This window comes from Zootoca vivipara, chromosome 7 (assembly GCF_963506605.1).
Source record: "Zootoca vivipara chromosome 7, rZooViv1.1, whole genome shotgun sequence".
NCBI lineage: Eukaryota > Metazoa > Chordata > Lepidosauria > Squamata > Lacertidae > Zootoca > Zootoca vivipara.
The window spans coordinates 65,609,393-65,622,107 of NC_083282.1; the positions used below are offsets into that span (position 1 = coordinate 65,609,393).

Consider the following 12,715-nt stretch of genomic DNA (forward strand, 5'->3'; position numbering starts at 1 on the left):
CCCTCTCATACAAGCAACATGCTATGTTTGGAAGCCAGGAGAGCAGGGGTGCCTCACCTTTGTTGCCCAGGCACATGTGGAGAGGGATAAGAGTGATGGGGCCAAGTGGGGTGGGCCATTGCTAACTGGGAAGCCCCCTGAGGTGCCCTTCTCCACTCCACTGAGGATATTCCTTCTGGAGAAGTGATGGGAACACCATTTTGAAACAGGATCCCCCCCCCCCGTTCTCTCTCCACTTGAGGAAGACCCACTGCAGCTGGATCTGCATAAATAGAATGCATGTAAGATGTGCTCCCACTGTGTATATTTTGAGAACAGTGCACATCTTTGGTCCTTTAGGTAACAGTAACTGTTTCTTGGTGAAAACTGAACCATTAACCAGATTGAGAGGATTTTTCACAGTGTTTGGACCAGGACACGTTAGTTGAATTTAAATTTGATTTATTTCCATGAGAGCTAGTCATGACTAATGTAACTCTTTGAGTTCAACAGGACCTAAGTTCAACATCTTAATTTAGTTCCAGCCGGCACACTAAAACTACCACTCTTCTGACTACTCTTGATGCAACCATCTGGAAGAATGTCTGCAAGAATATTTTGCAGATGACAAAAATGTTTTCTGCAAACTGATCTGCTCATTTCCTGACTTTGTGCTGTGTCTCCTTATTCTACAACTACTCACCATCTATCTGAATTTTTCTTTTTCAGACTTCAATAGACATATTAACAACTGTTGTGAGGAATACTAAACCTCCCCTTTCACAGCTCCTAATCTGCCAAGCTTTTCCTGCTGTGGCTCAGTGTAGTCTGCACACAGATGACCATGCTACCATGCAGGTAATCATTTTTGGGAAGAGGGAAGTTGTTGTTAGATCTTGCATTGTCTGTAAGCTTCTGAGTTGAAGCCAGCCACTTCATACTGCATATCATGTTTAGGTTTATGGACTGGAAATTGCAACTGGATCTGTTAGTGAAAGCACAAGTATCTTATTTTTATTATAATTCTTGGTCATAGTAACTTGAAATTTACCTTGCTTAAGCCCCCAAAATACTAGAGCGAGTGAGTGCCTCATGCTCCTCTCTTTTTCTTTTGGTAATTTGTAAAATTAAGAGAAATAAATGGGTTTGATAGTACCTTGAGAATATTTTTTAGTAACTTTTTTTATTGTAGAATGATACAACTTTTCATAGGAGACTGTCTATTATTAGACTATTAACACAGCTCAAATTATATGAATGAATTGGAGAGAAGCAAGAAACCTAAAGATGAAATATATTCACAGAAGAATATTTGAAAGGAATTTGTGAGTTAAGTCCAAGCTCCTCACATAAACCAACCTGGACATTGTGATCATCATCTGAGGCCCTTCTCCATGTACCCCTTCCACAGAAGTTCTGAAGGGTGGAAAGATGAGAATGGGCCTTTTCAGTGGTGCCTCTTGTTGGTGGAATGCTCCCCAGAGGCTTGTCTGGCATCATCTTTATCTATTTTTAGGTGTCAGGCAAAAACCTTCCTTTTTACATGTGCTTTTGACCATTAATTTGAATATTATTTTAAGTACTTACGATTTCTTGTAGTGGGGCAGGATCTATAAGACTTGTCTTCTGTTTGTGTAGATATTTAAAATAGGTGTGGTTTTCTTGGATGTGCTCTTGTAATTGGTTTAAGTGGGTCACTTTAGTGAGCAAAGTGATGAATAAATAAAATAAATAATACATAATAGAGTTTGCATGTACTTGGGGCAAGCTTCACTGACCTTGATTTCCCAGGAGAGTTAGTTCCCATTCAAATCCAAAACAATAACTCATAAAGCATAAACTAATGAATTATGGGATCCCTTCCATCATGTCTTTGTTGGCACTGGTACTACTGTGCCTGCAATACAGGTAGGTTGTCATTGCTTAATAAGTAACATTTCCCCAGTTGAGTATTTCACAGCTGGCTGGCTGTAGATCGTATTTATACCCTTTGGAGCCATTCAGATATAGTTCCAGGTTTTGTCTCCCATCTATGCAGCAGCTAACAGGACCAGAAATGCATCCCATGTTTTCATAGCATTCTCTCAATGTTAAGTGTGTGAGCTCAGAACATTGTCATCATAACAGATAGTTTCCAAGTACAAGTTTTGCCAGATAAAAATGTTTTGGTGGCACTCAGGACTATTTCCTAGCCCTGGCATAAAACGAAAGGAGCAAGTTTGCATGAAAAAGATATTCCACATACAGTTTTTTACTCGTACAATCTCTTCCCAGTTAATTTGTTTCCTTTGGGCCTATAATGCTGTTTGTTAAATGTCTGAAAAACTTGGTAGGTTGAAAGTGTGTATTCTTACATGCTTTGTTCTTTCAGAATGGTGGTGAGTGTCTACGTGCATATATTTCAGTCGCTCTGGAGCAAATTGCACAATGGCATGATGAGCAAGGCCACAATGGACTGTGGTATGTGATGCAGGTGGTGAGCCAGCTTCTTGATCCACGCACTTCAGAATTCACAGCTGCCTTTGTAGGCAGATTAGTTTCCACGTTGATTTCTAAAGCAGGGAGTGAATTAGGAGAGAATCTCGACCAGATTCTGAGAGCAATTCTTAGTAAAATGCAGCAAGCAGAAACACTCACTGTAATGCAGGTAAGAGGCTCAAAACTAAGTTGATAAAATGAGTAGCTTTGCCCAAACCCCTTCATGTATTTAGCTGTAGTTTTATACATGAAGATCACTTGGCTTAGAGCAAAGCCAATTTGGTCAGGGATATGTTCACTAATGCCTGGCGGGATGGTATTCCAGTTGTAAGTGGGTGTTCTGAATTGAACTCACAAGTTTGTTTATGAAACAGTATATTCCCTATAATTACCACAAATATTGTATTTGCGTACAAAACATATTGTCCTATATTAGAAATGACCTTAGACCTTAGTCATAAACTTCTTAGCAGGGTGCATGGGGACTAGGTGCTTGGTAACTTTTTCAGTCAAGTTCAGAGACTGATCCTGCAGTCCTTTTTTGGTTTTTGTTTTGCAGGATGTTATTGTTGAGTTCAGTTTCAAGCATTGGTAAAATCACTGAAATTCCCAAAATACAAAAGTCAAAATGTCTATCTTACTTTGTCTCTCTTGCAGTCTTTGATCATGGTATTTGCTCACCTGGTTCATTCTCAACTTGAACCACTACTAGAGTTTCTTTGTAGTCTGCCTGGGCCAACAGGCAAGCCTGCCCTGGAATTTGTAATGTCAGAGTGGATGAGTCGACAACATTTGTTTTATGGACAATATGAAGGCAAGGTCAGGTAAGGTGTCCCATGATCACATGTATGCCTTGAAATACCTGTTACAGGTAGATAGCCGTATTGGTCTGACATAGTCGAAACAAAATAAAAAAATTCCTTCCAGCAGCACCTTGCTTTTTCCTGGAAGACCAATTGCAGTCGTTAACAGTCAATCACCCATTCCCACCACCCTTCTGAGTAATACCCCTCCCCACCCTCTCACTATATATAAGCGTCTGGTGACTTCTGTTTCAGGTGTATCTGAAGAAGTTTGCATGCACACGAAAGCTCATACCAATGACAAACTTAGTTGGTCTCTAAGGTGCTGCTGGAAGGAATTTTTAATTTTGTTTTGAAATACTTGAGCATGCTCATACCTTTCATTTTAAAAGAATCCTGTGTCATTGTAGATAGTTGTTTGTTCCTGGTTTTGCTTTAATCACCTGCTCTTTGAACAAACCACTCTGCCCCAGATTTGTAGATAAGGGGAAACTATAGTTTGTTCTAAAGTCTTGTAAAGAGGATGACAGTAATAATGGAGCTGATCTTCAAGTATGTGACTTTTTAAATTTTCAGCTCTGTAGCCCTGTGTAAACTTCTCCAGCATGGTATCAATACAGATGACAAGCGACTGCAGGATATCAGGGTAAAGGGAGAAGAAATATTTAATATGGAAGAAGGAATACGCACACGATCAAAAGCAGCTAAAAGTAAGTGTTAAAATATTCTCTCAAGATTGAATCAGCCAGAAGTAAGAGGCATAGAAAGTCCATTAAAATATGATACAACTCCCATCAAAACCAGTGGGACTTAAGTGCCACTGACAGAGAATTAAAAGCTTTGAAAGTTATGACATGTACATCTTTTTTTTTGGTCTTTTTCAGACTAATGTACAATGCAAGACTTACACAGACATAAGAGATTTGATAGTAGTTGAATGTATTAAATGCATGTTGGTCAGAAACAGTGCACAATTGCTGACTTATAAATAGCAATTGTATATAGGAGAAGAATGCCATCTTTTAAATAATAAGATAAAGTGATGATGCAAAGGATTGGCATTTAGTCATCCTGTTCTCCCTGATGCTGCAAATGTAACTGCTCAACAGGATGTATGCTTAGTCATTAGTTTAGAAAACAATGTTAAAGGGATCATAGTGAATGTATAGTGTTGAAAAGAGTTGATTACTGCTGTTTTTTGTCACAACTTAAAAAACTGAAGTGTTTAGCAGATTTGGAATGCCTCTTCAGACAGTTGTGAACGTTTACATAATTGCATCGAGTTTCCAAAATTCTTAGCTGTATGTATAGATATATATTTACTTTCTCTGTTCCTCTCAGATCCTGAACGCTGGACAAACATTCCTTTGTTAGTTAAAATCTTAAAATTGATAATAAATGAACTTTCTAATGCAATGGAAGCAAGCGCTTCTCGACAAACTGCTGCAGAATGGAGTCAAGGTATAACACTGATGTCACTTTCAATCTTTATGGTAGCTATCATTTGGTGCCATCCAATATGTTGCAGTGGTAAAGAGTTTCAGACTAGGTCTAGGAAGACCAGGTTCACGTTTCCATTCTGACATGAATCTCACACTAGGGCCCGTCACTGTCTCTCAACCTAGCCCACCTCACAAGGTTGTGATGATAAAATGGAGGGATAGGGAACCAAGTATGCTGCAATGAGCTCCTTGGTAAGATACAGATGCAATACATTAAAATATATGACTGCTGCTTCTGTAGCACGAAATGTCAACTATGCCCGCATGGAGAGAGTGAGAATGTAGTTTTAATTTTTTTAACCCATACATCATAGAGAATGCTCACACGCTGTGGACAATCTTAGATTTGCACTAAGCTGCATGAGAGTACAGATGTTTAGAGAATAGGAGTTCTGGGAATAGGTCTTCTTACTTAGCAGTGAGAGCTCTGCCCCCTTTATAGCCCCATTTCTATGTAATTTTCCTCAGTGACTAGAAATACTAAGTATTCCATGAAACAAATATTTTCAATTAGAAGTATGTGAATTACTAACCAAAATAATATAACAAATTTACTTGGCAATAAATACAATTTTAAAATAGTACAGTGGTACCTCGGGTTAAGAACTTAATTTGTTCCAGAGGTCCGTTCTTAACCTGAAACGGTTTTTAACCTGAAGCACTCTTTTGCTAATGGGGCCTCCTGCTGCCGCTGTGCCGCTGGCGCGCAATTTCCGTTCTTATCCTGGGGCAAAGTTCTTAACCTGGAGCAACCACTTCCTGGTTAGCAGAGTTTGTAACCCAAAGCTTCTGTAACCCGAGGTACCACTGTACTTAATTGTAGGTATATGTCCAACATATGTACTTGGAATTGAATCTGTGCATGCTTTTTATGTACCTATATAGAACATTCCATTGTCAACCATGGCATTTTCAGTTTATTTTTCTTTTTGGTGAGAATTGCAGCTTCCTTGGTAATATTCTGCTTGCTCAGAAATGTACAGCTCTGTCCATATTGAAATTTCCAGTATGTCTCCTAGTTAAAAAGTGATGTCCAGGTGATGAACTTTACATCAAAGCAAACAAAAAACAAAAAACCACAGTCCTCATGGCAAAACTACTACTTCTCTCTTAATTAACAGAGGAATCCAATGATATGTGGGAAGATGAAGAAGAGGAAGAGGAAGAGGAGGAGGAAGGGTTAGCAGGGCAGCTATTGTCTGATATTCTTGCTACAAACAAGTATGGTGAGCAAAGCAGTTCTAAACTTGTGAAGATTATTTGTGCAGGGAGAGGTAGACCCAGACATTTAATAAAAGTATTTTACAAACCACTTTCACTGTGTTGTTTAGAAATGTGACTTGTGTAAGAACTGAAATAACACCAGTTTATTTCTTCTTCCAAATGTATTCAGTGTCTAAATAAAAGTGTTGTAGTTCATTTCAGTGCAAAAAGTGTATGCAAAAAAGGACAGATTTCTGTAATTGTGCATCTTGGTGTTTTCTTGCCAATATGATGGCTGACATGACATATTACATCACATTGTTTGTTTACAGATGACGATTATTATGAAGATGATGATGAAGATGATCCAGATGCACTGAAGGATCCTCTGTATCAGATAGACCTACAGGTGGGTTGAATGATCAAGGTTTCATTGCTGTTTACTAATCTTTTAAAATACTTATTCTAATAAATACTTATTCTAATCTTTTAAAATACTTATTCAAATACCTGGAATACAGTTAATACTGTTGAATACTGACTGTTAAATATTTATTCTCATCTGTTTAACATGCCCTCACAACAGCATGAAGCTACTGTAATTAACTTTGAAAGCTTTGTCTCACAGTAATGCATAGCACCACACATGAGGCTGAAGAAAAATATCAGTCCTGTACATCCATCTGGTGGTCAGTAGATAAAAGGACTCAGAAAGAAAAATCTAGATTTCTCTGTGTCGCCAGACAGTAATCCTGAATATTGGGATGTAATAGTGATCTGCTGTTGTTCTTTAAAGAGAAAAGCTTCTTAAATCTTGCGGCAGGAAGCATCTGGAGTTTTAATTTTGAGTGGGAAAATGACTGAAAACGTTCTGCTTCTTTCCCCCTTCCGAAACTGCTTTGATGTTATATTATCCCAACACAGATTTTGTAACTCTTGGTTAATGCCATAGAGTTGTTGTAGTCAGTAGAGGGTATGTATTTGGAGAGGAAGGTTCATCTTTCAGGAAAGTTTCTTGTAACAGCAAGAGAGCTATATAATACTGAATCTGATGTATAAGAAAATGAAATAAATCAAAATTTAAATTAGAATTAGATGAAACTCTTTGGGGCTAAAATGCAATCATTTATTTTAAAATAACTGGTAAAATCATACCAAAACAAAATAAACTAAAACAACAGAAGCAATAAAAGCAAAGCAGTGACAGATTAGTCTTATTCTTGGTATCTGACAGGGAGCAATTCAGGTGGAAAAATAAAAAGGTCTTTTGCCTGGCATGAAAAGAACATTTGAGTAGGCACAAGGCTTAAGGGTTTAAGACCTTCAAACTAAGGTCTTGAGTATTTTATATTGATATCACTCTTTTGTTCTTCTGTACTGTATTATAGAATAATTTCACATATAAATAATTGTGCAGTATCCTGTGGAAATGAATTGACAACTATTTGTCTCCCTTATAGGCTTACCTTACAAACTTCTTATGTCAGTTTGCACAGCAGCCTTGCTATGCAGTGTTCTCAGACCACCTCAATGAGAATGAAAGAAGAGTTCTTCAGACCATTGGCTTATAAATCCTGAGCATTGTGAACATATCTGGAAAATATTTTTCTGGTTTATTTCACGTTTTGTGACTTGAAACATGAAACATCCTCCATTATTCGCCAGATGTGATTATCTTTATTTTGAAGAACTGTTCCTCATCATGATGTAGGGTTAAGAGAAGGATTGTTGAAGGCAACAAGAGGCAGATGTGCATAGAATTTTGCACACTGGATTTGCACAACGGGAACACTATTCTTCAGATCAGCTTTTCAGGAGAAAATTAAAGTATCGTGCCCCTAAAGCCAACTTTCTCTCCTCCACTGAAAAAGCACTTCACTGACTTTTCACAGCACAGCTTAATGAAATGAGGAAGACATCGCCATTCGTTCAGATGTGTATTGAAACTGGGAAGTTTTGTCCCACTTTGCACTTCTGTCACACAGGGTAAATTATCTTGATTTTACCATACGACATCTTTTTACAGACACTTGAGTGGAAATGGAATCCGCTTACAATACAAGAGCTTGGATTAAAACCTGAAAAATAAAATTGTTTACCGTTCATATATAGAAGTAAACGACTCCTATCTGAGCTCCGTTATTCTCATGATTCTTTACTAAAGCTATCATGCACCCATACTGAGCAGGCTTGCTAAAAAACTCAGTTCCTGTGGTTACTGATGACTGGTTTTGCAACCAAACATTTTTATACAAAATCTTGATTGTATTTAACTTGTCTATTTACTCCATGAATACAGCTTTCATATACTCTTTGCTTCCTTCACATACACAAATCACACAATATGGCTAAGCTGTACTCCACAAATTAGTATGTGTATTTTTATAGGGCCATAAAATTAACATTTACTGGCTAATCTGCAAGTACAGTGATGCATCTCACAACACCTCTTTGCCTTTTTCTCCCTTTTTGGGAAAGAAATTAAAAATAAAACTGTTCAAACCTCCATTGTTATCATTCTTTTTAAAATATCCAGGTAACAAAGTTGCATCCTTTGGTAATCTCTTTAAAATTCACGTGTGAAAAGCATAGCAGCCTTTAATTGCCACTGCATTGAACGAGGTATAGGCATCTTTAATTTGAGGTATTGCACAGCTTGTTTCACTGGTTTTTATGTTAAAGGTTATATGAGTCTTCCAAAATTAAATCCAAATTTAATGATGTAATTTAATGATGTCATGATCTATCAACTTTATAAAGATACAATGGAGACAGTTCATGTGTTTATTACAACTGAAGACAGTTTGGATGAGATACTGTATGATGGAGGAGAGTGATGGCTGCCAGGTCTGAAAACTGGATTTATAATACTTTATTCATGTTCCATGGATAAAATTTAATGAATCATGAGATGCTGGAGGTTTGGGGAGTGTTTCAGTTTAATAGCTGTCAGGGTTTTCAGCCCCAACTTGAGACTTCAACTGCTTAATTGCAGTACAGTGCCAAGGAAAAAGCAGTAGGGGTTTAGCAAGGGAAATAAAATCACAAACATGCTGGGACCAAGCTTAGCTTTGCATGCTGAGTGTAAAAGAGAGAGACTGTTAATTGAGGGACCAATATTAACTGTGGTTCCACCCTCCCCATAATTCAATTTGAATGTGTGAGCACATTTGGACCATTTATTCATCAATGAATTGCTATTTGCATATGCCTTAAGGCAATTTACAAATATATGATAAAACCAGCTAAAATAGTTTTAAGAACAGTACAAAAAACAATTGAAGGTAAGTTTATTTTGTATTTTTGTTAAATCTAATTGAGATACAGTATGTAGGATGCATGTCTCTCCAAATGAAGTTGTTTCCTGACAGCATTTTTATACTCAAGCCTAATTTGCCAGTAAGAATCAGTCTCATTGAAGTTCTGTTCTGCATTAGAGGCTGTTGCCAGAGTTACAGTTTTACAAAATAATAAACTTTTTAAAAAATCTACAGAGCAACAATGTCTAATTTTCTTTGTAGTATATAACTTTGAAGCTATATATTCACTTTCTTATTGTCAGTCCATACCAACTTAATCTATTATTGCACAACATGATTTTTTTTTAAAAAAGCTTACTGTATGAAGATTTTTTTTAAATAACCTGTTTGCCATGGATCCACTTCCAGAAGATTGCAAAATACAGTAGCAGTTAACCACATGTGTATCTTCAGGCAGATATTAGGCTAGGGCAGGAGTCAGCAACCTTTTTCAGCCGTGGGCCAGTCCACCATCCCTCAGACCATGTGGTGGGTCGGACTATATTTTGGAGAAAAAATGAACGAATTCTTATGCCCCACAATTAACCCAGATGTGCATTTTAAATAAAAGCACACATTCTACTCATGGAAAGACATGCTGATTCCCGGACTATCTGTGGGCCGGATTGAGAATGCGATTGGGCTGCATCCGGCCCACGGGCCTGAGGTTGCCTACCCCTGGGCTAGGGCAAATAAGCTGAAGTGAAAGCACTGATCTGAACTATGAGTCATCTCTCTAGGGGGGTGGCATAAATGCAATTTCTAGCACTCCACAAATTTAGGACCACTGTGCCAAAACAAAACACATAGATAACTGACATGCTTGTGAAGTTAGTCATCTTAAATGTCTTTTCCTAATAAAAACCTATTTATATATGTTAAGTATAGTTTGGGGGGGGGGGTTATTCCTCCTACTTATTCCCGTAACAACCATCTAGGTGGCAAGGTGGAGATAGCTGAGAAAAAGATTTTTTTAATAGTTTATAAACCATTTCTAAATTGAAGCTGAGTTTAGACTATTTTATGGAAATAGTGACACCAACTTCTTGAAGAGGGCAGTATCGAAAGCTATGACATTTGCAATTCTTAAAAAGTAATCTTTGTTTTTATTGTCTTGCCAAAAATATTTTGTTGAACTATAAAAAAATAAATGCCTTAAGGCTTTTTTGTGCAAGTTAGGAAACTTGAAAAAATACCAGTTAGCTGAAAACAATCTTGTGACACAACCAACTAAAGACCACAGATGGGATTCAACTACCATGCCCTGCTAGCACAAGGATTTTTGCTTGTGCAACAGGAATCTCCTCCCCAAATATGTTCCAGGGGGTTGAGGGCACCCCAGAGTACATTTAGGAGGCACACATGGGGTGGGAAAAGAGAGAAAAGGTTCCATTGTGCAAGATTTTGTGCTATGTTTGGTTCTACCCCAAGTGTGAAACATCCATTTGAATGGTTTCCCTTCTGTTTCCTTTTCTAAGGCATGTCTATAAAATGTGTCTTACATAGGAGAACTGTAAAGATCACAGCATCCTGTGTTTGAAGTACATAAAGCTAAAATGTAAACTCAGGAGTTAATAGCTCAGGATAGCATATTAAACTATTATTTAGGATACTAGAAACAGCTTATGTCTCATACATTCATTGTCCTTTAATGAATGTATGGTATGTCTCATCTTGTAATCTTAAACTCTTTGCACACTAAAGGATTGACTTTGAGTACCTCATGTTTTTATTGCTCCTTAAAATGAATGCCTGCTATACATCTATGCCAGACTCCTTGATGAAAGAAAATGCAAGCAACCTTCCTCTCTATATGTATCTTGCTTTAGGAACTCTCAGAGCTTCATATATATTGAACAGAGGTTAGATCTGGTCAAATGCAATTTTAGAAACTGAGCTAAAGCTATCCCTAAATATTGTTTGTGTCTTGATTCTGTGTAGAGAAAATTTAATAAACTCTATAAATAAATGTTCAATGTCTGCTTTATTCTACACACACAAGCCTTCCTGTGCTCATATGCATCTATTTGCTTAAATGATGCAGGAACTCCTGCCTGCATTCAGACGACTAATCCTGGATATGTTCTGTATTTAGTTTTACAACAAGGCTTACCATTTGGTTAACTTGCACTGTTGTCTGGCCAGCACCTTATCAATCTAGCAGGCAAAGAACCATAACGACAAGCAATTTAGAGCGGAATTCTATTCATGTTTACTCAGAAGTCCTGTGTTGAATGCGTATTACTCCCAACTAAGTACAACTAAGATTGTGGCCTTAGTTCCTGATGTGCTTTAGCCCTGGCAGGGATAAGTATAATACAATCCAGGCTACATAAGGGCTCTCAGGAAAAGATAACTGGAAGGATGTATTCATCTGATAGAGAATTTAATTGCCATAAAATTGTCAAATAGAAGGATGTGGTATCTTGCCCTCCAGATGTATCTCCCATCAACCTCAACCACCATGGCCAATGATCCACTACTGTACTGGAAAACCATTAGTTCCTCAGCCCTAGCTAGCTGATCTTAGGTGGTGGCACTGATGCCTAAAAATTAGATCTATTTGTGGCCATACACCCACAGTATTTGGCAAACACTGCATTTCTAGCTATCATGTCGTGTTTGCAAGCTTTTGCCAGGGCATCTGCCTGGCCTTTTAAAAATCAGTCTGGGACTAACTACTGTATTGCTCTACTATTCTAATGGAGGGAAAATTCTTGCCAATCTTGATCTTTCCTAGACTCAAAATTCCAATATTGAGTGTGCTGCATCAAGATTTTGCCTAGTGCTAGCTAATGCTCTTGATAACAGCTTTACAAATAATACAACTTTATTAGGTGCATGCTCTGGTTCTGTGTGTTCTAACGTGACAAGGCTGCAGGAGGCACAGCCTCCAACGGCTCTTCTCTCTATTCACAAGAACTTGATACCTGTTTCATGTGAGTCTTTTGCCTTACTGGACATAGGGAAGCTTGATAAACACTAGTTAAATGCTATCCGGAGTCTTAGTGAGGAATAAATTAAAAAATTGCCCAGTAGCACCTTAGAGACCAACTAGGTTTGTTCTGGGTATAAGCTTTCGTGTGCATGAAAAAGTGTGCATGCACACTATCTTATACCCGGAACAAACTTACTTGGTATCTAAGGTGCTACTGGACAATTATTTATTTATTTGATTTCGACTGCGTCGGACCAACACGGCTACTTTCCTGAAACTTAGTGAGAAAATTCAAGTTAAGACTAGTTTTTCTGGATTTGCTTCTTAAGGGTTTAAAACCAGTGTGGAAAGCAGGCTGCCTTTCTCAGGGCTTAAAGAGCAGAGAAGGATTTTCTGTTTGCTAAATATGGTTGAATCCTGTTTTTTGTTTCTTAAGAACGCTCGAAGAGCCCGGCTGAAATAAAACAAAGGCGCATGTAGGCTAGCATCCTGTGCTCACAATGGCCAGCCAGA

At 37.9% G+C, this 12,715-nt stretch overlaps 1 protein-coding gene across 1 annotated transcript in view; it reads left to right on the forward strand.

Moving 5' to 3' along the window:
* Positions 1–9,488, forward strand: part of IPO9 (importin 9) — a 34,574-nt gene extending 25,086 nt beyond the window's left edge. The window contains exons 17-24 of the mRNA XM_035122795.2: positions 709–837; positions 2,351–2,626; positions 3,115–3,281; positions 3,837–3,970; positions 4,602–4,721; positions 5,884–5,988; positions 6,298–6,374; positions 7,426–9,488. Coding sequence (XP_034978686.1) covers positions 709–837; positions 2,351–2,626; positions 3,115–3,281; positions 3,837–3,970; positions 4,602–4,721; positions 5,884–5,988; positions 6,298–6,374; positions 7,426–7,536 — 1,119 coding nt within the window. The 3' untranslated portion in view covers positions 7,537–9,488. The remainder of the gene's footprint in view (positions 1–708; positions 838–2,350; positions 2,627–3,114; positions 3,282–3,836; positions 3,971–4,601; positions 4,722–5,883; positions 5,989–6,297; positions 6,375–7,425) is intronic.
* The last annotated feature ends 3,227 nt before the right edge of the window (positions 9,489–12,715 follow it).